General features: G+C 35.5%; 1 protein-coding gene across 5 annotated transcripts in view; it reads right to left on the bottom strand.

The window, feature by feature from the left end:
• The window catches only part of LOC115219158 (calcitonin gene-related peptide type 1 receptor), a 320,899-nt gene that overhangs the window by 227,700 nt on the left and 66,243 nt on the right, over positions 1-26,956 (bottom strand). The window contains exon 2 of one of the 5 annotated variants that reach the window (XM_036499309.1): positions 23,651-23,676. The exons of the other annotated variants lie outside the window; for them this stretch is intronic. Coding sequence (XP_036355202.1) covers positions 23,651-23,676 — 26 coding nt within the window. The remainder of the gene's footprint in view (positions 1-23,650; positions 23,677-26,956) is intronic. 5 annotated transcript variants of the gene reach the window in all.

The following is a 26,956-nucleotide window of genomic DNA, read 5'->3' as shown; positions in this document are numbered from 1 at the left end:
ATCGAAGGCATATCACAGTGATGGTCGTAACGAAACCCAATTATATTCTACAAGAGCCTAAGCTTCAGCTACTGATTTTATAATAAGCTAGTTACGAGTATAACTCAAAGCACTTACATAGAGTAATAAAACCCATCTCGCTTTTGTTTTATTTTTTAAATACAGATTATGTATATATTATTCCATACTGATAACACACCACACACACACACACACACACACACACACACACACAAATATGTATACTCTCTTTTACTCTTTTACTTGTTTCAGTCATTTGACTGCGGCCATGCTGGAGCACCGCCTTTAGTCGAGCAAATCGACCCCGGGACTTATTCTTTGTAAGCCCAGTACTTATTCTATCGGTCTCTTTTGCCGAACTGCTAGGTTACGGGGACGTAAACACACATACATGTATACATAGGCGCAGGAGTGGCTGTGTGGTAAGTAGCTTGCTAACCAACCACATGGTTCCGGGTTCAGTCCAACTGCGTGGCATCTTGGGAAAGTGTCATCTTGTCAAGCAATGCTAGAGGGACAAACACAGACACACAAACACATACACACACATATATATATATATATATACATATATACGACAGGCTTCTTTCAGTTTCCGTCTACCAAATCCACTCACAAGGCATTGGTCGGCCCGGGGCTATAGCAGAAGACACTTTCCCAAGATGCCACGCAGTTGGACTGAACCCGGAACCATGTGGTTGGTTAGCAAGCTACTTACCACACAGCCACTCCTGCGCCTATGTATACATGTATGTATACATATATTCATATTAGATATACTGAATTAGTTCTTGAATAATTAATCAAGTTATTTCATGTTTAATGATGTTTTTTATGTAGAACATGCAGAGAAACAAATATATTCAACTAACATATACGCACTTACATACTTACACGCAAACATATGAACATGGTTTGTGTCGTAAATAATGCACAAGTGAGCATATCCCCTGTACGAATGGTACATGTTGGTAGAGTAACTTTACATCTAAAGTGTCTCTTATCCCTGTAATTTCAGGAAAATAATTGGTTCCAAGTTGAAGGAATCTAGTGTCATTGAATTCTTCACAAAGGAGGTGTGCAGGTTGTCCATCATCCACTGAGGTCTTAAGATTGTTTACGGAGTTCACAACATTGATGAAAGACGTTTAAAGAAGAGACCAGCACTGAAGACAAACCATACAGTGGGAAACCCTCAATTTCAACTACTGGCAGGAATTGCGAGCGAGTGGAAGAATTGATATGAGCTGACAAACCAGTTACACTCTCTGAGCTTGCCGCATAATTGGTTTTTGGTCACAAAGTTTTACAGGACACGGTAGAAGAGCTTGGGTATAGGAAAGTTTATGCTAAGTGGCTACCTCTGCAGTTGACATTACATTCAAAGGAGAAGAGGTGGGCAGGCTAGTCTGACTTGCTGGAAGCATTTGAAGGCAATGAAGATAGGTTTTTGTTCTGATCTATTGACAAGAAATACAATGTGGCCCAATCCTTACGATCGGAAACGAAGACTCAGTCCAAAGGAATAGATTCATATCGCTTCATATCTCTTCTTCAAGGCTTAAGAAATTCAAAAAGCCAGCGATCGACAAAGAAAGTCATGATGACTTTTGGTCGATATTTTCGTTATTCTCCTTGATTTTCTGAAATACAGTAATCCCTCGACTATCGCGGGTGTTACGTTTCAAACCCCACTTGCGATAGGTGAAAATCCGCGAAGTAGAAATAATTTTGTACTGTATATTTTTAGAAATCATTTTTATAATTTGTATATATTCATTTTGTTATAAATACAAAACAACGCCACACACTCGCCTCCCGAGCTTCGTTTCCATACAGTATGTGCGATTCTTCGTTTACTCATCCACAGTACATTATTTTCTTTTAATATGTTTTAATTAATGTGTTACACAGTGCAGTACTGTATTGTATTTTTATTTATTAATTTTTAGGCGTAAAAATGCTTATTTTATTACAAAAAATAATTCAAATCTAAAAAAATAGAAATATAAATATCCACCGGCCGCAGAAACCTTGAGGAGTCCGGGATATAAATTTATATATATCAGCCAGAAAAATCCGTGATGTACTGAGGGCGCGATAGGTGAACCGCGATATGGCGAACGATTACTGTATAACTGTACTGTGAGCAGCAAGCAGTATATTGAGACCCTCAGCAAATGCTTAGAATAACCATTAAGTGGAAGTATCTGAAATAAATATAATAAGTATCTGAAAACGATCCACGGTTACCATGACAATGTGCAACCACACGCATTTTGGTAACGAATAAAGCAATGGGCAAATCGAACTAAGTGGTCCCCATCCAGGATACAGCTCGAATATAACACCCTCCAGCTTGCACCTGTTCAGTCCAATGAAGAGCGGTGTTCGAGGATAACGGATTTGATGACACAAACAAGGAGAATAGAACTGTGGAGAAAGTGGGTGCAACAGTGTTCACCTGAATTTCTTCCATAAAGGTAGGTTCGTGAGTGAGGCTGAACGTGTTTGCAAATGCATCGCTGTTGATGGAGATTATGTTGAGTAGTATTTTTATACGGAGGAAGAGTTTCTCTCTCCAAACAGCAATTTGAGCGATCTATATCAGTTAATAATAATATAAAAAAAATTATGCCCACTTTTGCATTGTTTTCCACGCACCTCTCTAGTGTGTGTATATGTGTATGTATATGGATTTGTGTATGTGTGTGCGTATGTGTGTTGAGTATGCGTATTTCGGTTGAAGAATGCTTGTTAAATACCAATGCCAGTGAATTAGTTTTCTATGCAATTTTGTCTTCGATATTTCACCTCTCTACCTTATACATCACATATAGTTATTGTTGTCATAGTGTGTCTTCTTCTCAAATATCCCATATTATTTTGTTTCTTCTTCCTTTATTCACACCCACTTAAATACTCTATGTGAAATCCAGAATAATTTATACTTTGCAATTCAACTAAGTCCTGTATAGCGCTGGATATGTTACACAAACAAGTTGGAGCAAAACTGAGATTATAAAACTCGATGCCCGACGAAGCAAACGCCCAGTAGAAATTCGAATTCACTGCGTGTTTTGTTCAAGTGAAAATAAGCTATATATTCCATTTAACTGTAGCGAGTGCTCTTTCAGTTAATATCTAGTTTTCTTTATGCATGATTAAATAACATATATTTGTATATATGTTCGTATAATGTTTACTGGCAGTGAAGAAAAACTGATAGATTTCCAGTGCAACAATAATTTAAACCATTATACCGTGTACTCTCCTTATCATTAAATGCCAGTCGTCTATAAATTCGTAAGTTATTCATTTCATGGTCATTATTAATCTTTACGAATGTTATGGTCAAATGGACAAATCGATTGCTTGAATTTTCTGCATGAATTAATCACTAGTCGAGCAACTTGCAATTTTTAATGAGTACACGGAAACGAAGTCAGTGTTAAATAAATAGTGCAAAATATCGCTGAGGATGTTGTGAATCATAACAACTTCGGAATATCTGCGAAGCAAATTTTCCTCTTCAAAAAATGCTACTGGATTAAGATGTTGCCGTTTAAATATTTACCTATCCTTATGAAAGAGAAAAATTAATATTTGCCGTTGTAATTCTTCACTCCTATTCAGAAGTCTGTGAGAGAAACATTATATATGGCCTCCGAATATTTTATTAAATTGTTAAAAAAATAAGTCCTGGAACGCTGCTGCTACTGGAAATGGAAGCACTCCGTCGGTTACGACGACGAGGGTTCCGGTTGATCCGAATCAACGGAACAGCCTGCTCGTGAAATTAACGTGTAAGTGGCTGAGCACTCCACAGACACGCGTACCCTTAACGTAGTTCTCGGGGATATTCAGCGTGACACAGAGAGTGACAAGGCCGGCCCTTTGAAATACAGGTACAACAGAAACAGGAAGTAAGAGTGAGAGAAAGTTGTGGTGAAAGAGTACAGCAGGGATCACTACCATCCCTGCTGGAGCCTCGTGGAGCTTTAGGTGTTTTCGCTCAATAAACACTCACAACGCCCGGTCTGGGAATCGAAACCGCAATCCTATGACCGCGAGTCCGTTGCCCTAACCACTGGGCCATTGCGCTACTATTATGTAGTAAAATGAGTGTTAATATATTAGATGCATTGTTGAGTGAATCTGCTTTTTGGCTGTATTGTGACAACTCCAAAACTGTGGCGACATTATTAGACCTCATCAGCAAAGCATAGCCTAACCATATTATCTGATCTTCAAATAACTACAAAGCAAATAAGTATACACTTTTACCATATTTATTTAGGTGCTGAAGACTAACTCGTCAACATACATATAAGTTCCTGTGCACATTTGAACTATTTAACTAGATATCACATAAATTCAAGTTCAACAATATATTCATCTCTTATCCTCGCATCACTTTACCATGCCACGCTCTTCAGACCACGTATTAAATATATTGCACGCCTTTTACAAAACGAAAGTCGCCCGTATTTGAAAGCTTAGTCACTTAATCACACACCACAGAAACGATTAAATGTTGGGCGGCATATAAACATCAGTGACTAAGTTACATATGCTTCAAGAGAAAATTATCGTAACTGTTTGTAAGCTTTCCAAAGTCATCACTAATTATAAATTTAGAAATTTCTTGACATCCATTTGAAAGATATTTGTAATATATTACATGAAAACGAATCAATATTAGCAAACATTACAAATGTTACGATGGAAGCTAACTGGATTGCTTTGATAGGATAGGCCATGCTTCGCTGATGAGGTCTAATAATGTCGCCACATTTTCTTAGTTGTCACAATACAGCCAAAAAGCAGATTCACTCCACAATATATCTAATATGTTAGTACTCATTTTACTACATAATAATAGTAGCAGCGTTCCAGGTTTTTTTTTTTTAAACAATTTAATACTACTCCCAATATATTCCATTTATTGTGCACACTCATTATAACACGTGGAATAAATTTCTGGCGTGAAGAATATCCTTTAGTTGCAAAAGTGTTGGTTATAATTTGAGAAAATTATTGCCAGTGGTAAAAATTTACAAGAATTCATGTTTTGATTAGCCTCCATTTTCGAAATAAAATGAATGAAATCGCGACAATGCCATTATTTTTACGAAACGTTATATTCACCATCCACGCTTAGATGCATGTGAGCAGAGATTCATTCATACATGCTTATATATACGTATATATATATATATATATATATATATATATTATATATATATATATATATATATATATATATATATGTATATATATATATATATATATATATATATATATGCGTGTGTGTGTGTGTGGTGTGTGTGTATATATACATATATATACACACACACACACATATATATGTATATATATACATATATATACGTACACATATATATATATATTTATATAAGCATATATATGTCTATGAATACATACAAACACACACACACACACATATATATATTCACACAAAAACACATATAAACGCAAAAAGTAACACATTATTTTATAAGTCAAATTTTAGAAAAAGAAAGCAATATTCTTATAAATGAGATAAACAAAGATAAAATAATGATAAAAAAAAAGATAATAACACCTTTCAATTTCAAAGTCCCATGAGATTATCGCCTGCAGGGAAATTTCATTGACAGATGAAAAATATTAAAAAATACTAAAAAAAAACAAAAACAAAAACAAAACAAAAAACAAAACAAAAATGGAAACAAAGTAAAGAAAAAAGAAATTCAGCAAGACAAAATATGTGAAAATTAAGCGTTACAATTAGAACATACTGCTTTATATTTTGACAAGTTTATGTGTTTATCATTGATACATTAATGTAATAAAGTTTTAAAGATATTATGAAGTAGGATTTTTGTCTTAAAATTATTCTTTTGGCTACTATATTTTACAAAATGATACTCTCTAGAAGCTTCAGAAAAGTGTACACGTGTTGCTATTAGTCATGTATTTTTAACATCCCACGCCTTTGAATCTACAGAAAATTTTAACGTGTGTCTCTGCATTTGATGAATGGTATTTCATTTTTAATTTTGTCTCCAAGATATAATGTAAATAATTGAGAAAATTGATTTATTTCAAGTTTTTCTATTCTATGTTTGCAGTCGTTCCATGCCATATGTTTATATTTTATGCATTAATAATGGGTTTCTAAACCAACAGCTCACATTATACACGAAGAGCTGAATTATAGAGAATCTTTATTGGCGAAAATAAAACAATTAGCCATTACTGAAATTCTATCTATATTTACACAAGAAAACACTTTTGAGAGGAAGAGAAAGAAACAGAGAGAAAACAGTTAGTAAGGATGAGAACGTGAGAGAAAGAAAGAATGAGAGAGAAAATATTTCTCAACTTATTCAAATCTTTGTCTCTATTCATGGTGTATCTGTAAAGAAATCCTTGATGTGATCCACTACTGGGTTTCTGTTTAAATAAAAGCAACACAAGGATTAAAGGAGGAATTAAATGCCCTAATATTTGGTTGATAGAAGTAACGGCAGGGTTCTTCAAAGTCAAAACTAATCTTAAAAATGATATCCAATTGAAAACACAAAATGAACACAAAATTGAAAACTCAAAACTGATTTTGTAACCCTAGATATACTCTCTGAAGAAAAAAAAAGAGATTTTTATAATGGGAATGTCATATATTGTATGTTTGCTCGATCAACCTTTGACCATGGGAAAACAACATTACATAACATAATACAGGATAGTTTGTCAGCAAAAAATTCAGAAGGAATAATTGCTTATTATCAAGGTGAACGATTAGCTGCATGGCCAAGACATTAATTCCATTTTTCTACAAAGTTATAAAATATCCTTCATAAAATTTATACTTATATGCGTGACCTTGTGGCGTTGCTAGTTGGGCTACTTGGGATGGACCATTAGTTTGCAACATTCACCACAACAAAGATAAGACATACTTAAACAAAAGCAAGAAAGGACATACTGAGCAAAATAAGTTAAAACACTAGGAGAACATGTTTACTTCTGAAATATTAACTACACCCTATAAAGTTATTGTCTGGCATTTTTGTTGGCAAAATCTTCGTTTAACTCGTATAAATCTATTTCATTTGACAATTATAGTTCTGTGGTACAGGAAGTATGAGAAGGCTTCTCATATGCTAGGTGTTCATGGTGTATCTGAGGTAATTCGTTATCAGTTTTGGTTTAGAATACTGTCCCACACAGTTATCAATACTAACGGAAATGATGAGAAAAATCAGTAGCAGTATTACCAAGTACGGAGACGTGTTCGTACGATTATTCCTTTGGATATACTGTAAATTTTCAAAGCTGCCTTCCTTTGGTTTCCGTTTCGTCTTCCGTAGCAAAATCAGTAGTAAGACGCAGAAGTAATTTTAACTCAATAAAGGACTCCCCCTTATCAATGTGGTCGTGATTGATATCTAGTTAACACTTATATTTGTCACTCCAAAAACATCAAAGGCTTGACATTGTATACTCTTTTACTTGTTTCTGACATCTGACTGCGGCCATGCCGGAGTACCGCCTTTAGTCGAGCAAATCGACCCCAGGGCTTATTCTTTGGAAGCCTAGTACTTATTCTATCGGTCACTTTTGCCGAACCACTAAGTTACGGGGACGTAAACACACCAGCATCGGTTGTCAAGTGATGTTGGGAGGACAACACAGACACACAAACACACACACACACACACACACACACACATACACACACACACACACACACACACATATATATATACATATACATATATACGACGGGCTTCCGTCTACCAAATCCACTCTCAAGGCTTTGGTCGGCCCGAGGCTATAGTAGAAGACACTTGCCCAAGATGACACGCAGTGGGACTGAACCCAGAACCATGTGGTTGATAAGCAAGCTACAGGTATTTTTGAACAAGCTCATGACACTGTTTAAATCACGGAGTTATTTACTCAATTTTTCTGTCTGACTAAGAAAACAGTTTCATAAGCAATCTTGCCTCTCGCAATCCTTCAAATATCATTTGCTTCTTCTTTCTACATCGATGTGCACACCATTAGCATCCTCATATCACCACAAACCCCTCTGGTATATATTAATTTTTTATTCACCAGCTAACCTCAGTCTCCAATGAGAAACGCTTTTAAAGTCATTTAGCTTGCAGGTAAGCACTTACGTAATTAATTTCTAGACGGATTCTCATTTCCAAGAAAGCAATCCTGACCCATGGCTGTTTCGCTGTTTTCCTCATTAGTTAACTGTTTTAAAACGACTTAATAATTCTGAGAAAAAGCTATTTTGCAACACTCAAAGATTGTTCCTTGACTTCACCGGGAGCCTGTATTACATTGACTAATGTCTGAAATCAGAACTTTCCTTGTTGACTTCAGATTCTTTTCTTCCATCATTAACACATGACGGATTTAAGAAGAAAGACACGTGCACAAATCCTCCTCAATACCCCCACTAAGAAAATAAAACAAAGAAAAATTGACAGAATTTATAGCATCAGAAAGTGAATGTATATACCCAAGTTCAGCGTATGATTTGTACAAGCTGCAAATAATTTTCTCTGGTTAATTGTCTCGATACGTCTCTAAATACCAGGATGTTGAGCAGCATTTACGCTAGCTTTCTCAAATGCTTGTCATACACAATTTTGAATATTATATTCCGTCATTTTCTGTCTCTGGTCGGAATTTGCTGTCCAGGCTATGCACTTTATTTTTTCTTCACACGGAATGTTTGCCCATACAAAAGTTCCACTTTTTCGGCAACTCACCTGTCTCGCATGAATATCAGCAATGATTTCTATTTATTCTGGCCCAAAGTCTCCCTCCCTAACAGTCGTCTCTTTACGATTCGGTGTTTCAGAGATGCCACTTCACTCTTTTCTTAATACTTCTATCCATATCGCGTTTTTTTTTCTAAAAGCAGCGCCAATTTTTTTCATTTATTTCTTCAGCTGAGGATGATCAATTTCTTGAATACCAGACTCAGGAAATATGAAGTTGATTCCTGTTAATGGCTTTTAGCACACTTTTGAAAAATAGAGATATTGTATGGAATTAAATAAAGGGTGAGACGTTATCAACCTTCAAGTTTTCTTAACATTTAAGATGGAGTTTACTTTTCAATTAAATATGCGAAGAATGACATAGATTAATAAATCCTTCATATAAAACACTACAATTTCAATTTGTTGAGAAACAGGTTACTTGAGAAACAGGTTACCCTACACTCTAGAAAATTAAAAAATGCATATTCTGAGCAAGATACCATTTGGGTAAATATTATACTAAATGAACTCACCACTTCGTAATACAGAAAAATGGCGTGAACCTATGAATCAGTTTTAAAAAAGTGTACTTTAGGAGACGATATCTTGTTCAAAATAAAACCACAGAGCAATATGTAAATACCACCTACATTTTACATGCAATATTAATGAGAAAAAATTCCGAGCCGTCTTATAAGGATCAGCTAGAACTGAACTTGCAAGGGAGTCTCAGAATTCACTTTGTGATAATTGGTTGTTTCCTGATACGCTCACTGGCAAACGTTTTGCTTAAGCTTTCTGGAGTATATCTTTTTCGAATTTCTCCTTGGCCTAATGATGGCAGAATTGTTAGCACGCCAGACAAAGTGCTTAGCGGCACTTTGTCCTTCTTTACGTTCTGAGTTCAAATTCCGCCGAGTTCGGCTTTGTCTTTCATCCTTTCGGGACCGATAAAATAAGTACCAGCTGAGCACTGGGATCGGTATAATTGGCTAATCCTACCCTAAAATTCCACGGATTGTTCCTATAGTACGAAGAGTTGCTGTAAAGTTCCTGGCTTAAGGGTATTGCGAAAGGCCTGATTGGAGGCCCAACATTCCGAGTTATTTTACAGGGCTTAGAAAAACCGAAGGACGGCTGCAATAAGTGTGAATCTGAGAGAGAAATATGTTGAATAAAATCATAATTAACTGATCCTCTTGTATTTTCTTTTATCCCAAACCAGGAACTTTTCAGCACCCTCTTGTACAAAGGTTATTATTATTGTTGTTGTTGTTGTTGTTATTATTATTATTATTATTATTAATCGTTTAAAAATATGTAGTAACGTAATAGTCTCGATATTGACTACTGGTAACTGTTACACACATATTTATAGATATTTTTTTTTTTTTTTACTTGTTTCAGTCATTTGGCTGTGGCCATGCTGGAGCACCGCCTTTTAGTCGAGCAAATCGACCCCGGGACTTATTCTTTGTAAGCCCAGTACTTATTCTATCGGTCTCTTTTTGCCGAACCGCTAAGTGACGGGGACGTAAACACACCAGCATCGGTTGTCAAGCAATGCTAGGGGGGACAAACACAGGCACACAAACACACACATATATATATATATACATATATACGACAGGCTTCTTTCAGTTTCCGTCTACCAAATCCACTCACATGGCATTGGTCGGCCCGGGGCTATAGTAGAAGACACTTGCCCAAGATGCCACGCAGTGGGACTGAACCCGGAACCATGTGGTTGGTTAGCAAGCTACTTACCACACAGCCACTCCTGCGCCTGTAATGTATTAACAAAACTTTATCGAGTATTTCTCTTTTTCATGTACTAAATGCATCCATTCCAACACCATTATTAATTAGGCAAATCTTTAAAGAAACAGTTCTTACAACTGTTACAACAAATTTGCAATACTTTGCAGGAAAATGTTGTGCGGGTTGTTATGTCCTGACAGAAAAATCAACAACTTTTCATTGTTTGTTGCAGAGAATGCCACCAAAATACCTCACAGGCGACCCGTCCTCGCCTGATTTTAGCTACGTTAGTGGGGCGGTGTTTGACAGAATGCGTCGGTAAGGAAACAAAAGTACCTTTAAGTTAACTTAGCCTTACATCCGTAACCCCCTCCTACATACAGATAGTGACTTTATACTTAAAAGTAGACGCAGGAGTGGCTGTATGGTAAGTAGCTTGCTAACCAACCACATGGTTCCGGGTTCAGTCCCACTGCGTGGCATCTTGGGCAAGTGTCTTCTGCTATAGCCCCGGGCCGACCAATGCCTTGTGAGTGGATTTGGTAGACGGAAACTGAAAGAAGCCTGTCGTATATATGTATATATATATATATATATATATGTGTGTGTGTGTTTGCGTGTCTGTGTTTGTCCCCCTAGCATTATTGACAACCGATGCTGGTGTGTTTGCGTCCCCGTCACTTAGCGGTTCGGCAAAAGAGACCGATAGAATAAGTACTGAGCTTACAAAGAATAAGTCCTGGGGTCGATTTGCTCGACTAAAGACGGTGCTCCAGCATGGCCGCAGTCAAATGACTGAAACAAGTAAAAGAGTAAAAGAGTATCTTCATTATAGTCCCTTGAAACTTTATACTTAGAAGTAGATATCTACATTATAGTCCCTTGAATTTTAAGTATGCGTGTTCATATTTACATATATAGCTGATGCAAGTGAAAAATATTTGGATTGAAAATAAAGTTTGTATTCATGAGAGATATGATGCTGACAGTCTGACAGTTCACACAGAAATCTCAGACATTTCATGAATAATGTAATAGAGGATAGATCTGGTGTCAGTCTCAGAATAATTCACAGTAAGTTAAAAATACCAGAAATAATAAACCGAAAGTCAGCGTTATTCAAAATATAAACATTAAGCTAAAGTATGCTATGGGAGAATTGTCTCACACTTCCGAAGCCTAAATTTCAACTGTAATACAGACAATAAAGAATTTTTTATTAAAAGATATAGATAAACAAAATTATCCTTTCTTGTACTTATTACCGTGGATCTAGGTTTGACGAGCAAAGAAAAAATCATCAATATTAATCTATGACCAGAATTTTTTTAAACAAACGGTATGATATATTTATAGTATAAGTATAGTTGATAGAGCCATCACCCTCTGGTACATGAAGTTCATCTCGAAACGACGCTGCTTTGGATTTCGTGACGCCGCACAGCATTTTGGGAAGGTGACCTTTATGAAAACCTTGGATCGTTTATAACCACATGTGTGAAATTTAGTAGACATAGTTTATGTGGAAACACGCACATATGAACACATACACCCACGCATACGCATACACATATATTTATATAAAATTATTTTATCATTTCACCTAACTCATTCATTAGATTGCAGCCATATCGAAAAACTCTCATATACTTTAACGATAATAACTGGACTAGGAGAACCACAGTAGACAATTTTGATATAATAATGGGATCGTCAGACTCTGCCCAAGTCACTGATTTTGTTGGCCTATTTTTATAATCACAGATCAAGAAGAATTTTCCTGAAATATGCGGAGGATTATATAGGGATAATGCCCAATTACAACTACCAAATTATTTAGACCAGCTGTTGAATGTATAAAGAAAGCATTACAAAAATTCTTGAAAAATTATTATAATGTCCACATTTTATTTGAAACTAATACCAAGACTGTACATAATTTTAACCTTCAACCCTTATTATATTTTGTACTCACCTTAAAGTATCACTGCTAAATGTTTTTCAATCTATTTAAACTCTAAGTGTTTAAATAGATAGATAGATAGATAGATAGATAGATAGATAGATAGATAGATAGATAGATGATTGATTGATTGATTGATTGATTGATTGATTGATAGGGAAACAAGCATAACAGGGAGAGAACTGGATGTATATTTTAAGATTGCTAGAGAAACCGACAGACAGCTAGACAGGCAGACAGACGTAACAGTGAGAGAAGTGGATATATTCATTTTTGATACAACTCGGAATATATAGTTTAGAGAATTTTTATACTAGAAACATGGGCTTGAATAATGTTTTTGGTCGGATGATAACACATTTATAATAGAACGTAACGTTTCTGTGAACATAAATTATCTCAAGCTAATAATTGCCTGAACAGCAGGTACTTTCGCGTCAAACTTCAAATTAAAATTTGAAAAAAAATTTGAAAATATTTAAAAATGTTTTAAATATTCTTAAGTCATCTCCGAAGAAAGGAATGTGAATAACTGAAACATACAGAGAACTCAACATATATTTAAACGCATATATGTGTACATGTATATGTTCACAAATCTGTGTGTGTGAAGCCGTACTTATACGAGTGTGTATGAGTGCGTAGATGTACATTGACACATGCGCGCGCATGTACAAACAGGTACACACACAAACACACGAATGCGCACACTCCAGAGAAAGCGCGACAAGGAGTTGCTTCTCTTTGTTAAGTTTTTTTGTCTTTTCTCTGCTTGTATGTACATTTTTATTTAAATATTGTGTCATTTTCAAACATAGTCTTGTCTCTCAGCTTTAAATCTCTTGTTATATATATATATATATATATATATTATATATATATATATATATCGTTTTGCAGTATTAATATGTATACGTATAACTCTCTATAGCTTCTTTCTGCTAGTGAACCTGTTGCGTTATATTCTACTACACAACACGTGGCCTTGTTTACATTCTACTTCGTCTCGACCTGTTACTATTCCTTTAAACATATCCGTTAGACTTTTATTTCTACGTTATAGTTTACTGAACATACAGACTTGCATACACATTGATATGACTTTCTTTATCCTTTTTCGTCTCTCTCACTATTATTATTATTATTATTATTATTATTATTGAGTGAGAGAGCAGTGCATGCCATCAAAGTGGCACTGGGGTAAAATATACGAAGCCCAGTATACCCATCATGACTACCCGTCTGATAAGGGTACACTAGGCACATGCATCACAACCATATGTGCGCGACATGGTGATCTCATATCAAGATAAACAGCACATGACCTTGCAGGTGGGGGCCCACTTAGAATTTTCTTCAGGTCGAGTAACCCATCCTGCTCAAAAGGTCCCTGAATAAGGGTTGTTTAAGGATGTTGAATGAAACACCCAAGTTTCCAGAGGTGAATTATTCAAACCCCAAAGAATCCCTCTCAACACATGGCTATGATGCTCCCCCACTACTTCTGCTCGTGATCAGAGATGCACATATCTTTAGCCACTAAGGGACATGCTCAACTGGTTAAGGTCAAACAACTGACAAGCAAATCTGTGGTATTGAGCAGAATATTTGCTGTAGCCCATCTTTTATACCAAGACAAAACAATGTACATGATAACACTTCTAATCAGTTAAGATCAGAAGCCATGAGAGCCACTGCCTGGTACTGCATCAGTATTATTATTATTATTATTATTATTATTATTATTATTATTATTATTATTATTATTACTATTATTATTACCTTTTACAACTTGTTTGAAAATATCGATTTTCCCCTATTACCCCATCTGTATTCTCCCTTATTGTGTCTTATTTTATTTTTATTTTATTTTATTTTATTAAACTTTATTGATATTCTTCCAAAAATTCCCCACACTGATGAGAATGACAATGCATAAATTTAATAATTATAATTACAATGATTATAATTTTTCCTTACATATTTGTATTGTCGTTCGAAACGTGCGCATGTATTGAATCCAATTTTGCATTAAATATAATTTTGATTCAACATATTTTTTCTCCACTTTTTTATACTTGTTTATGGTATCTTTATACCTTCAACTATTATTTTCATATTCTTATTACTTGCTCTGGCTGACTTTTATGAATATGATGAAACTTCATTAGAAATCATTTTTTCTCTCTTTTGGATCTCTCAAAAAGTCTGAATTGTTCTTTTTGAAATTATGTTTTCTTCTAAACACACACACACACACACACACACACACACACACACACACACACACACACACACACATAATATATATATATATATATATATATATACATTATATACATGATACGATAAAGGATAAAGTTTCTTTCAGAGTAATATCGATTCATAGGGCTGGTTTTCTTGGCGTATATATTCCCACCCACACTCCTGGATGGAACGCTGCTCCGTCGCAAGATTATTCAATTTTGCTAGCTGAGTGAACTGAAGCAATGTGAAATGAAATGTTTTGCATAAAACACAAGTCCCCCAGTCCGGGAATCAAGACTACAGTCTTCCAAGCTTGACTCCAACAACCTAACCGCTAAGCTACGCGCCTACACACGCACACACACACATGAAGGTTTTACTTATTGGATATTTATCAAGGAAGAAAATGGCTAGCAACCAGCTGGTACTAAGAGACAAGAGTTTATAAAGTTTATAAAGGCTTCTTACAAAGCTATAGAAGCCGCCAGTGGCTTTATGAACTGTCAGAAATGACATTGTACGGGATATTAATGCCATTATCAATCAACAATTATAAATCCAATCCATGTTGTACAAATCAATTCACACTGTAGTTGATGTTAACAATATTGCTAACTATCCAAAAGAGAGTTTCTCAATTCATTTCAGCCTTACTGATGTCTTTGCTCAAGGTCCTATTTACAATAGATGAACTCATTATGTTGCTACGAAACTGTCGTTCACCCCATTGATGAAACTGATATACAGAAATATGCAATACGCGCGCGGATATACACACGTATGTCCTTGAAGAATGGTTTAGAAGTTCGCTGAGGTATCATGTATGCGAGCAAGTGTGTGACATTATCGCATCGGATTGACCCAAAGATATGAGTGAAGCTGTGAACTGCCAGTCAAAGCATACTATGTCTTGTAAATGCAAATGTTACCAAATCAAATGTCCAGCATGGCCAACGTTGAATAAATGATAGAAATGCATTTCTATCATTTATTCAATGATCTTTACTATTTTCACTATCATGTTTTTATATATGTAGTATCTTAATCGAAAGTAAATATATATATATAGGCGCAGGAGTGGCTGTGTGGTAAGTAGCTTGCTAACCAACCACATGGTTCCGGGTTCAGTCCCACTGCATGGCAAGTGTCTTCTGCTATAGCCCCGGGCCGACCAATGCCTTGTGAGTGGATTTGGTAGGCGGAAACTGAAAGAAGCCTGTCGTATATATGTATATATATATATATGTGTGTGTGTGTGTGTGTGTGTGTTTGTCCCTCTAGCATTGCTTGACAACTGATGCTGGTGTGTTTACGTCCCCGTAACTTAGCGGTTCGGCAAAAGGAGACCGGTAGAATGAGTACTGGGCTTACAAAGAATAAGTCCCGGGGTCGAGTTGCTCGACTAAAGGCGGTGCTCCAGCATGGCCGCAGTCAACTGACTGAAACAAGTAAAAGAGTATATATATATATATATATAAAGTATTTAATTTCGTGGATGTTACATCTTTTTACGACCAGTTAAATTAAGTTATACTCTGTCTTTTGTCTCTTATTTATCAATGAAAAAATACAAGTAAACGTGTTAGCTGTCAGCAAAATATAACCAAGAGAAACCCATAAAAGAATTTATGAATGTATACTCAAATACCATATACTTCAGTTATGACATCTATACATGTTGTTACATATAAGCATATCAATCAACCCTAAAAGCACCCGTACATAATGAAAGTCAATGAATGATTCAAGAGTATATTAGAGTGCCTGTCATTAAGAAATTCTGTTTGCATCTACATAGTTTCGGATTCGATTCAATAGCACAACAATCTTGGTAAGTATCTTCTACATTGGCCTTATTCGATTGAGTAAAATTTGCCAGAAAAAAAATCTTAAGAAGCTTGTTGAATGATCTACTTCTCTTTTTAAGTGGTAGGTTTAAAGTGTTTCCATTTCAGCCATGGGTACTTCATGGATTGCATTCTTCTATTACAAGCATTCTTGTAGGTCTAGATTCGAAAAGAACTTTCCTCTTCTCAGAACTTTCAACTCATCTTCCGACTTCTTCTGTAGGGCTTAGAAAAACTGAATGACCGCCACAATAAGTGTGTGAATCTGAGAGGGGAATATGTTGAATAAAGTCATAATTAACTGATCCTTCTTTCAGCTCATGTGTGTTTGTGTGTGTGTATGTATGTGTCTGTATGTGTATGTGTATGTGTGTGTGTGAGAGAAAGTTGTCACAAAACTCCGGTCTTTCGTCTCTGCCAAAGCCATAAAAAACACCTCACAAAAGTGTGAACATATCTAAGTTCATTTGTCAAGAAGGATAGTTTTAAGTTTAAAGAAGGCAGCATTTTGCCAATAGTGCAAAAGAATATTGATTCAAAGGGTAGAATTAATGCCAATTTAAACATTGATTGAAATTCATGTATTTGTCAAGGCGTTGTTCATTCTTTCCCTAACACCTTTGTCATATTTAATTGGCTTCAATATCAAATATTTGAAAGAAACAAATTTCAAGTAATTAGTAACTAATGATTTCTTTAGAAAATGTTACGATTTGAAGACCAAATTTACGACTACTCGTAGAAATAAACGTAGTTTAACATTTCATTATAAAAAAATAATGATTATAACTGACATGAGAATTCCCTAAGGTGTGAGAAATTTCAGAGTGTCTTAGAATATCTTGTCAGTGGAGAAAATAAATCTGTTTAGCAGAACCATTTTTCTTTGCTTTATGTTCGTAAACAATTAAAAAACCGAGGCAATTATTAGCTTGAGATAATTTATGTTTACAGAAACGATACGTTCTATTATAATTGTGTTATCATCCGACCAAAAACATTATTCAAGCCCATGTTTCTAGTATAAAAATTCTCTAAACTATATATTCCGAGTTGTATCAAAAATGAATATATCCACTTCTCTCACTGTTACGTCTGTCTGCCTGTCTAGCTGTCTGTCGGTTTGTCTAGCTATCTAAAAATATACACCCAATCCTCTCCCTGTTATGCTTGTTTCCCTATCAATCAATCAATCAATCAATCAATCAATCTATCTATCTATCTATCTATCTATCTATCTATCTATCTATCTATCTATCTATCTATCTATCTATCTATCTCTATCTGTCTGTCTGTCTGTCTGTCTACCAATCTGTCTATCTATCTATCTATCTATCTATCTATCTATCATCTGTCTCTCTATATGTCAGTCTGTCTAACTACACAGATATATATATTCTGTATGTAGCTATGTCACGTATGCATGTACACAGTAACACACACACAGACAGACACACACAGACACACACACACACACACACACACACACACACACACACACACATACACACAGAGAACCACATATAATACAATATTAGTGTATATAACTAATCTATCTCAAACACGTTTTAGAGTCTATAATCGGCAAAGAGTCCAAGCAACGCCCCTCCCCCCACCAACTGAAGTTCGATCACATTCCTCTGTCGTCTTGTCGATCAGCGTTAACACCTTTTACACATTGTTTATATAACAATCGATGTGATGCACAAATTATGCGGAGGTGTAAACACGTAGTAATTGTTAGTGATGAAAATTTTGTAACTCTATGCAGAAAATCTATTAATTATTAATTCTAATAATTATTTAATTGTTAATGCAGCAAATAATTAGCTATTTGTAACCCAAATATGTCATAGAACATGCATAAAGTCACACACACACACACACACACACACACACACACACACACACACACCACACACTCACACACACACACACACACACACACACACACACACACACACACACACACTCACACACACACACACACACACACACACACTCACACACACACACACACCACACACACACACATACGAGGGAGTGCTGTGAAGTTCCTGACTGTAAGAGCATAGTGAAATGCCTGGTTGGAGGCCCAAACTTCCGACTTCTTCTGTAGGGCTTAGAAAAAACTTAAGGACCGCTACGATAAGTGTGTGAATCTGAGAGGGGAATATGTTGAATAAAGTCATAATTAACTGATCCTTCTTTCAGCTCATGTGTGTTTGTGTGTGTGTATGTATGTGTATGCATGTGTATGCGTATGTGTATGTGTGTGTGTGTGAGAGAGAAAGCTGTCACAGAACCTGATCATGAATACAAGGCTCACTTTACACAAATTAAGTACAGACAACTGACTCAACACCACAGTAAACTACCACACATGTACAGTCTCCCTAAGATTCACAAAGATGGTATTCCATTAAGACCTATAGTGAGCTGTAGAGGTTCAGCATGTCACCCACAGAGCCGCTTCCTTGTGGATATAATCAGTCCATTAGCAGGAAAGTCAACATCGTACGTGAAAAATTCCACCACTTCACAGAATTGATCAAAGATACTACCATTGAATCCAATCAGATGGTGAGTCTAAATGTGATAAGTCTGTTCACCAAAGTCCTAACTGGTGAAGCACTATCGGTGATTCAAGAAAAACTAGTGACAGACACCCATCTAAAAGAACGCACTAGTATACCAATAATAAATTATGACCTTCTGTGTAGAAACTATCTATTTCAGTATGGACATTGATATATATCGACAAGAGGAGGGTTTAGCTATGGGTTCGCTATAGGTCACAACAACCTCCAAAGCAGACCGAGTGCAAATATGAGCAGCATATGGGAACCGGTATTAAGGAAGGATAGAAAATTATTAGATTTATATTCCCACGGGCATATGGCGTAGTGGTTAAGAGCGCGTGCTACTAATCCCAAGATTCCGAGTTCGATTCCAAGCAGTGACCTGATCAACAGCAACAACAACAACAACAATAATGATAATAACATCGATAAATACTTTAACAATGAGAACCCAGGTTCGAAATTTCCCCAAGACACCTGATGAAGGTTGGAGGGTATATCAGCTGAAACGTGTTAACAACAAACAAGATGAGGACAAATATCCGTCAAATGTAAATAATGTAAATAACAAAAGATCTTAAAAGCAGTGGGTTAACAATGGAACAAGCTGTCAAGGAAGAAGGTAGAAAGATCTTACTGTCGCCTCCAGTGCCACAAGGTACAACGATAACCGAATGAACGAGGCTGATATGAAGGGCTACCTCGAGGGAATGAATACTTAGAATATATATATATGTGCGTATATTATCACATAATATTTCACTTCGCAGTAACGACAAACGTGTTATCAAAACAATTGATCGAGATTGATGTATTATTCAGAATGCACGCCTTTAAGAAGTAATGCTCATAAAAATCAATAAAAACGATACAAGACCTTGAAAATTTACGAGAAGAATGCCATATGTGTATGACATGATAATAGAAATTATTGACTAGTCAATAGTTTGGCCGTTGTGTTGTAAAGAAATCAATTTGTCAGTGCACTTCTAAGTTCCATTTATATTACTTAACAGAAGTCAGTAGACTAGTAGTATCGTTTCGAGCAATGGAAGGAGTACTATGTGGCATTTACGTTGTTTTACATACTGAGGTCAAATCTCACTGTCGTAAAATTCTTCCTCATACTTTTCCTATCTCAAACACTTTTCATGTTTCAAGTCATTTAAATTTTTTTACATGTGTCAGTCCATTTGACTTCAGCCATGTTGGAGCACTGCCTTCAAAGGTTTTAGTCGAACAAATCGACCTTAGGACAGTTTTTTTTAAAGCCTAGTACTTATTCAATCCGACACTTTCGCTGAACTTAAACACACCAACGGGAACTTAAACACACCAACAGCGGTTGTCATGCGGTTGACATACACAAGCACAACGACACACATACACACACACACACACACACACACACACACATACACACACACACACACACACACACACACACACACACACACACACATTCTCTGCCCTTTCACGGGTGTTATTTTTCATCCCGCTGGGTGTCCAACAACACCCTCCTCACCAAGCAAGCCTGGTGGGGTTGCCAGTCTAGTCACCGACGACCCGACCATGCGACAGGTTGTACTGGATTACATGTTACCAGTAGCACTCTAGAGCGGAGGAACTCATGAGCAGTTAACGGCCATCCAACAAAATATCTGTAAATATGTATATATCGTTTTTTCTTATATGTATATATATATGTATATTTTTACTTATATATATATATTTATTTCTTTACTACCCAGAAGGGGTTAAACACAGAGGGGACAAACAAGGACAGACAAACGGATTTAGTCGATTAAATCGACCCCAGTGCGTAACTGGTACTTAATTTATCGACCCCGAAAGAATGAAAGGCAAAGTCGACCTCGGCGGAATTTGAACTCAGAACGTAACGGCAGACGAAATACGGCTACGCATTTCGCCCGGCGTGCTAACGTTTCTGCCTGCTCACCGCCTTTAATATATATATATATATTATTTATATTTAAATCTTACTTTATTTATAGTTTTAAATTGCATATCTTTTACTTTTTTATATTTATATATATTATTTATATTTAATTCTTATTTATATTTCCAAATCACGTATCGTATATTTTTATATATATAAATGAGCTACTCCGCGTCGGTCACCGGAGTGATATTTGATCACTTTATAGAGTGTCTGAGTGTTGGTTTGGTGTCTGGAATGGGACAGCTTACCTCATGGGCAGGTAGAAGCTCTTTAACCTTGGTTGGTAATCTACCTAGGAGAAGGAAATCTCCGAAATAAAACCTGAGGCCTGGGAAGTTCCCGGCTTTGTCAATTTTCATGTCACACCGTCGAAGGTCTTCTTGGGCTAATAGATGGGGTTAGCGCAGTGCATGCTACAACCACTGAAAATTATATATATATATATGTATACATGTGGACATTGAAAGAAGGTGGAATAAGCAATCCTTAGAGAGAATGGAGAATTATTCCTAAGGCCAAAAAATACAAAGGACGGGGTACCAAATGTGAACTCTGTATTACTGAAAAATTAAACATTGCACAATCAACAGATACCATCTTAAACATTAGGAATAAAACCTTCCATCCCTACATATACAAGCAATAGTTTACACTCAAATATTTCAAAGAAGAGCCCCTATAAACGAGGGTAACCCTACCAGGATAACCCTCTTTCCTTGACGTGAACACACATACCACACAAACTACACACAAAGAAGAAATTTGCACCAATGACGAACTATCTCAACAATCATATACAAGGACGCCGTGCTCAGAACAAAACAAAACAAAATAATGCAAATTAATGCAAACTTATCATACAAAAAAAATTACAGAAAAGACACCTCCAAGGGAGTCAAACATGCAAAAGGTGCACCTCAAGAATAACGTCCCTTGTTTCACTGATTCATTGTTTTAGTAACACGAATTTTCGAGAAATCCCGTGAACGAAGCGACACTGTTTTCCAAAATTGCGGCGAACACCTTTCTCCATCTGATTGGCTTGGCAAATTGTTAAGACACTAGTATATTTCCCCACTTTTCTTAACAAGAAACCAATTGTAGCTTCAATTCACAAACAAAGAAATTATATATCCACCAATGCGGTGTTGAGCACTCTTCTCATCGTTCGACGTTTACGTATACTCTTTACTCTTTCACTCTTTTACTTGTTTCAGTCATTTGACTGCGGCCATGCTGGAGCACCGCCTTTAGTCGAGCAAATCGACCCCGGGACTTATTCTTTGTAAGCCCAGTACTTATTCTATCGGTTTCTTTTGCCGAACCGCTAAGTGACAGGGACGTAAACACACCAGCATCGGTTGTCAAGCAAAGCTAGACACACAAACACACATACATATATATATATATATATATATATATATATATATATATATATATATATATATATATATATATATATACGACAGGTTTCTTTCAGTTTCCGTCTACCAAATCCACTCACAAGGCATTGGTCAGCCGGGGCTATAGCAGAAGACACTTGCCCAAGATGCCACGCAGTGGGACTGAACCCGGACCACCATGTGGTTGGTTAGCAAGCTACTTACCACACAGTCCACTCCTGCGCCTATATATATTTTTTATGTATGACAAATGAACCGTAATTACATAATCACATTTATTGACCTAAAATGTTAGGACTCTGATAAAGCTATGACGTTGACATTTCCAATCACCGCTGGGTGTATTATTTCTTATCGCGAAAATAGCTGGAGACTAACGAATATGATTATACAGCAACTCGTCTTGTGTCTTTAATTTAATATTACACTCTGTGCCGATCTTTAACTTCACCTATAAGAGCAGAGACGAAGATCTCATCACCAGAGCTTAGAAAAAGTATGTGGTATAATATATATATATATATATTATTGATAAAACGGTAAGATAACAAAAGAAAGAAAGAGACCTCAATATTATGTAAGTAGAGGAAATTTATCTATACAATAATTGTTACATTACTCGGTATCAAGATAAAACTGAGTTCCGATGCCGAAGTGGAATCCACAACACCATATCTTCGGTTATCTGGCTATTTCTAATAATATAGATATATATATATATATATAAAGTTAATCCAAACAAGAAAACACAAAAAAAACACACCAACGCGAGGACGTGGAACAAATAGTATTATTGGACGCTCAGGGAAGAGGAAGATATATATATATATATATATATATATATATATATATATCTATATATATATAATATATATGTGTGTATATATTGTATGTATATATATATATATATATATATATATAATATATATATATATATATATATATATTATATATATGTGTGTGTGTTATATATATATAATTGTTAAAGAGGACAGCAAACGTTAAGGCAAGGCAAACATCTCAAGTCATATACATTGTATTATTGGAAATAATTCAAAGTCTTACAACTGTTTCTGGGATATCCAAGAGTATTGGATATTCCGTCATCGGGGACAAATAGGGAAAATGAGAAAGGTATAGATTAATAAAATGACAACCTAGAGAACAGGAATAAAGGAATAAAGAGATGAAAAAAGAGAAGAAAAAAAGAAGCATAAAAGTTCACACTTGAGATGCTTGCCTTGACTAAACGTTTATTGTCCTCTTTAACAATTATATATCCGCTATACCAGAAATCTGCAATGGCTCCATAACTGCTGTCTCGGCTATAACCTTGGAGCTCTAGTAATCCGTTAAAGCACCTACCTACCGTACCTAACCGTTTAGATCACCTGTGAACTAAACCCCCATATTTTGTATATATATGTATTTATATATATATATGATGTATGTCATTATTCAGTTTTATTTCAAGATTTATTTCTGATAGAGAAAGAGCCGGTTTCTAACCTAGATCCAAGGCTCCTTCATTGGAATTCCAGCCACATCAACAGGGTATTTTTGCATGTACGTACGTATGTATGTATGTATGTATGTATGTATGTATGTATGTATGTATGTATGTATGTATGTATGTATGTATGTATGTATGTATTTATGTATGTATGTATGTATGTATGTATGTATATGAACAGATTTGTATGCTTTATTTTATGTACGTATTCTCATGCATATAATTGCATATCTAGATATGCTCATATATACTTAAATGATAAACTTCTGGGAAGTTTTGCAGATTTTTACAGTTCCAGTGATGGATTGGATCTGTAGTCTTCGAATCAGCTTTCTTCTTTCTTTCTGGTTTTGAAAAGCCTAATTTCTCAAGATTGGCGTTAAGGCAGTGTGTTACATACCCTAATGCTTCAATAATTACTGGTAAAACCCTGAACTTGTGATCTTGATAGAGTAACTGCAGATTTCTTAATAGTTCAGCGTAGGTATTTTCTTTTTCGCTGATGGTTATATGTCATTATTTAGTTTATTTCAAGATTTTTTGCCAGATCCTTCATTGGAATTTCAACATCAGCAAGAAGGTATTATTGTATGTATGTGCAGATTTGTATGTTTTATGTATGTATTCTCATGCATATATTCTCTACCAGACAACAAATTTCATGCTTGAGCAATAAAAGAAGAAACCAAATACTGCAAGGAACTTGCTTTAATATGCTATATGTCTATCAACTGTAGTATACTAATACGGATTTCACATTTTGTCACAAAGCCAGTAATTTCGGGGGAGTGGATAAGTTGATCGACTAGTACTTATTTTATCGACCCCAAAATGAGGAAAAAGCATAGTCGACGTTGGTGGAATTTGAACTCAGAACATAAAGACGGATGGAATGCGGTTAAACACTTTTTCCAGCACGCTATTGATTCTGCCAGTTGGTTCCTTACAATAGGCATAACGACTAAAATCTGGGGAATGGGTACAGTCAACTGTAAGAATCCAGTATTAGACAGCTACTGTATATTATCGATCCTGGAAAGATGAAAGCCCAATCGTTTCTCGGCGATATCCGAACAAGAACTTGAATGGCTAGGACTAAGTATTGTAAGGCATTTTGTCTGGCACTGTCTCAGTTGAGCCGAAATGACATTAGAAGAAGCAATGCGTGGTGTGATAAAATAGCATTTCTCTCTCATATTATTGCAGCATTGACTTCGAATAATTCAGTTTGCAATAGAATATGAAAAAAGAACATACGCTGACATAATTCAAATGACTATATATACCACTTTCTGAAAATACTTATATATAGCCAGTTACATATAACTTAGATAACTTAGATATGTTTCGACCAAAGATTGGTCCAGGCCATGTCTAACTTAATAGCACCACCAGAATTGCTGTTATAAAATTTGCTATGAACAGTTTATGCAGTTTGGAATTACGATTTATTCAGCGAAAGGTTAAAGTGTTATTAATTGCAAGGATAACTTCGGAAATTTTCAATAAATTCACACTATATATAAAGTATATTGAAACCTGAAAGAAACCTAAGCATAGATTTATTCAAGTACATTTCAATAGTCGAAACGAATTGGAAAATCTAATTTTGCAATAAATCGTCCTTGAAAGCTCTCTCCCCCCCTCTCTCTCTCTCTCTCCCCCCCTCTCTCTCTCTCACACACATTCTATATATATTTTGGAGGTCTTCATGTTTATCTATGAAAACTAAAACGACATTAACTCAGTAAGTGAAGTAGAAATATTTCATTATTAAAATGTGAATGTGAAATTAAAGTTTCACCAAGAAAGTGTTTTGAAACTATGGTGGAGAATAAATGTCTGTTATATATATATCTATAACGTATTTATATATGCACATACATACATACATACATACATACATACATACATACATACATACATACATACATACATACATACATGCATACATACATACATACATACATACATACATACATACATACATACATACATACATACATACATACATACATAAGTGTGTGTGGTCCAATTTGTTTGTTGATCAAAAGTTTTCTCCATTCTCTGATTATTCGAACTTTATATATATATATATATAAGCAAAGTATGAGTTAGATGTTATTCAACCATCTAAGGGATAAATGTATCCGTAGACACTACTGGTGTATTACCTCAATATGTATAGTCCTAGCTATAGGGTATACAATAGTTTGTAATTTAAAAGTAGAATTGTGGTTTAATATATATAGAAAAGAAATGGACCAGTAATTAATAATGAGAAGTTGATCATTGGTATTAAAAATTCATTGTTTAATTGTAGTTGAGAACCATTTACAGTTGTTTCTGTTTATCAAATCGAGGTAACTTTGCATTTATCTCATTCAATTTAACAAACATCGTCAGAATGATTTAGAGGAATACTAGCAGTATCGCCCGGCGTTGCTCGGGTTTGCAAGGGAAATAACTATAAAGCATTTTTAGAGAGTTATAGCCAAAAAATAGCAAAAAATGGGGAAAAAATGATGGTAAATTTTTTTTGAGAGTTAAAAAGGTCGAGTTGCGTCCCCTAGACCATCTGTGGTTTGTGTTTCTGATTGTCGACCCCATGTCGAATTTATCGATCTTTTTCAGAACTGGGGGAACTTTTCATAATTTTCGCTGCGTTAGTTTTAAATTATGACATTGGGCTATGTGTGTGTCAAGTTTCATCAGAATCGGTTGAAAGCCGTGGTCAGGGTGAGGGTACAACCTAACAGACACACAGACACGCACACAGACAAACTGCCGTTTATATATAGAGAGATAAATAGGAGAAAAGGGAAAAGAAAGGAAAAGGAAAAAGCAAAAAGAAAAGG

This window comes from Octopus sinensis, linkage group LG1 (assembly GCF_006345805.1).
Source record: "Octopus sinensis linkage group LG1, ASM634580v1, whole genome shotgun sequence".
Taxonomy (NCBI): Eukaryota; Metazoa; Mollusca; class Cephalopoda; order Octopoda; family Octopodidae; genus Octopus; species Octopus sinensis.
This window is presented reverse-complemented; position numbering and strand designations above follow the sequence as displayed.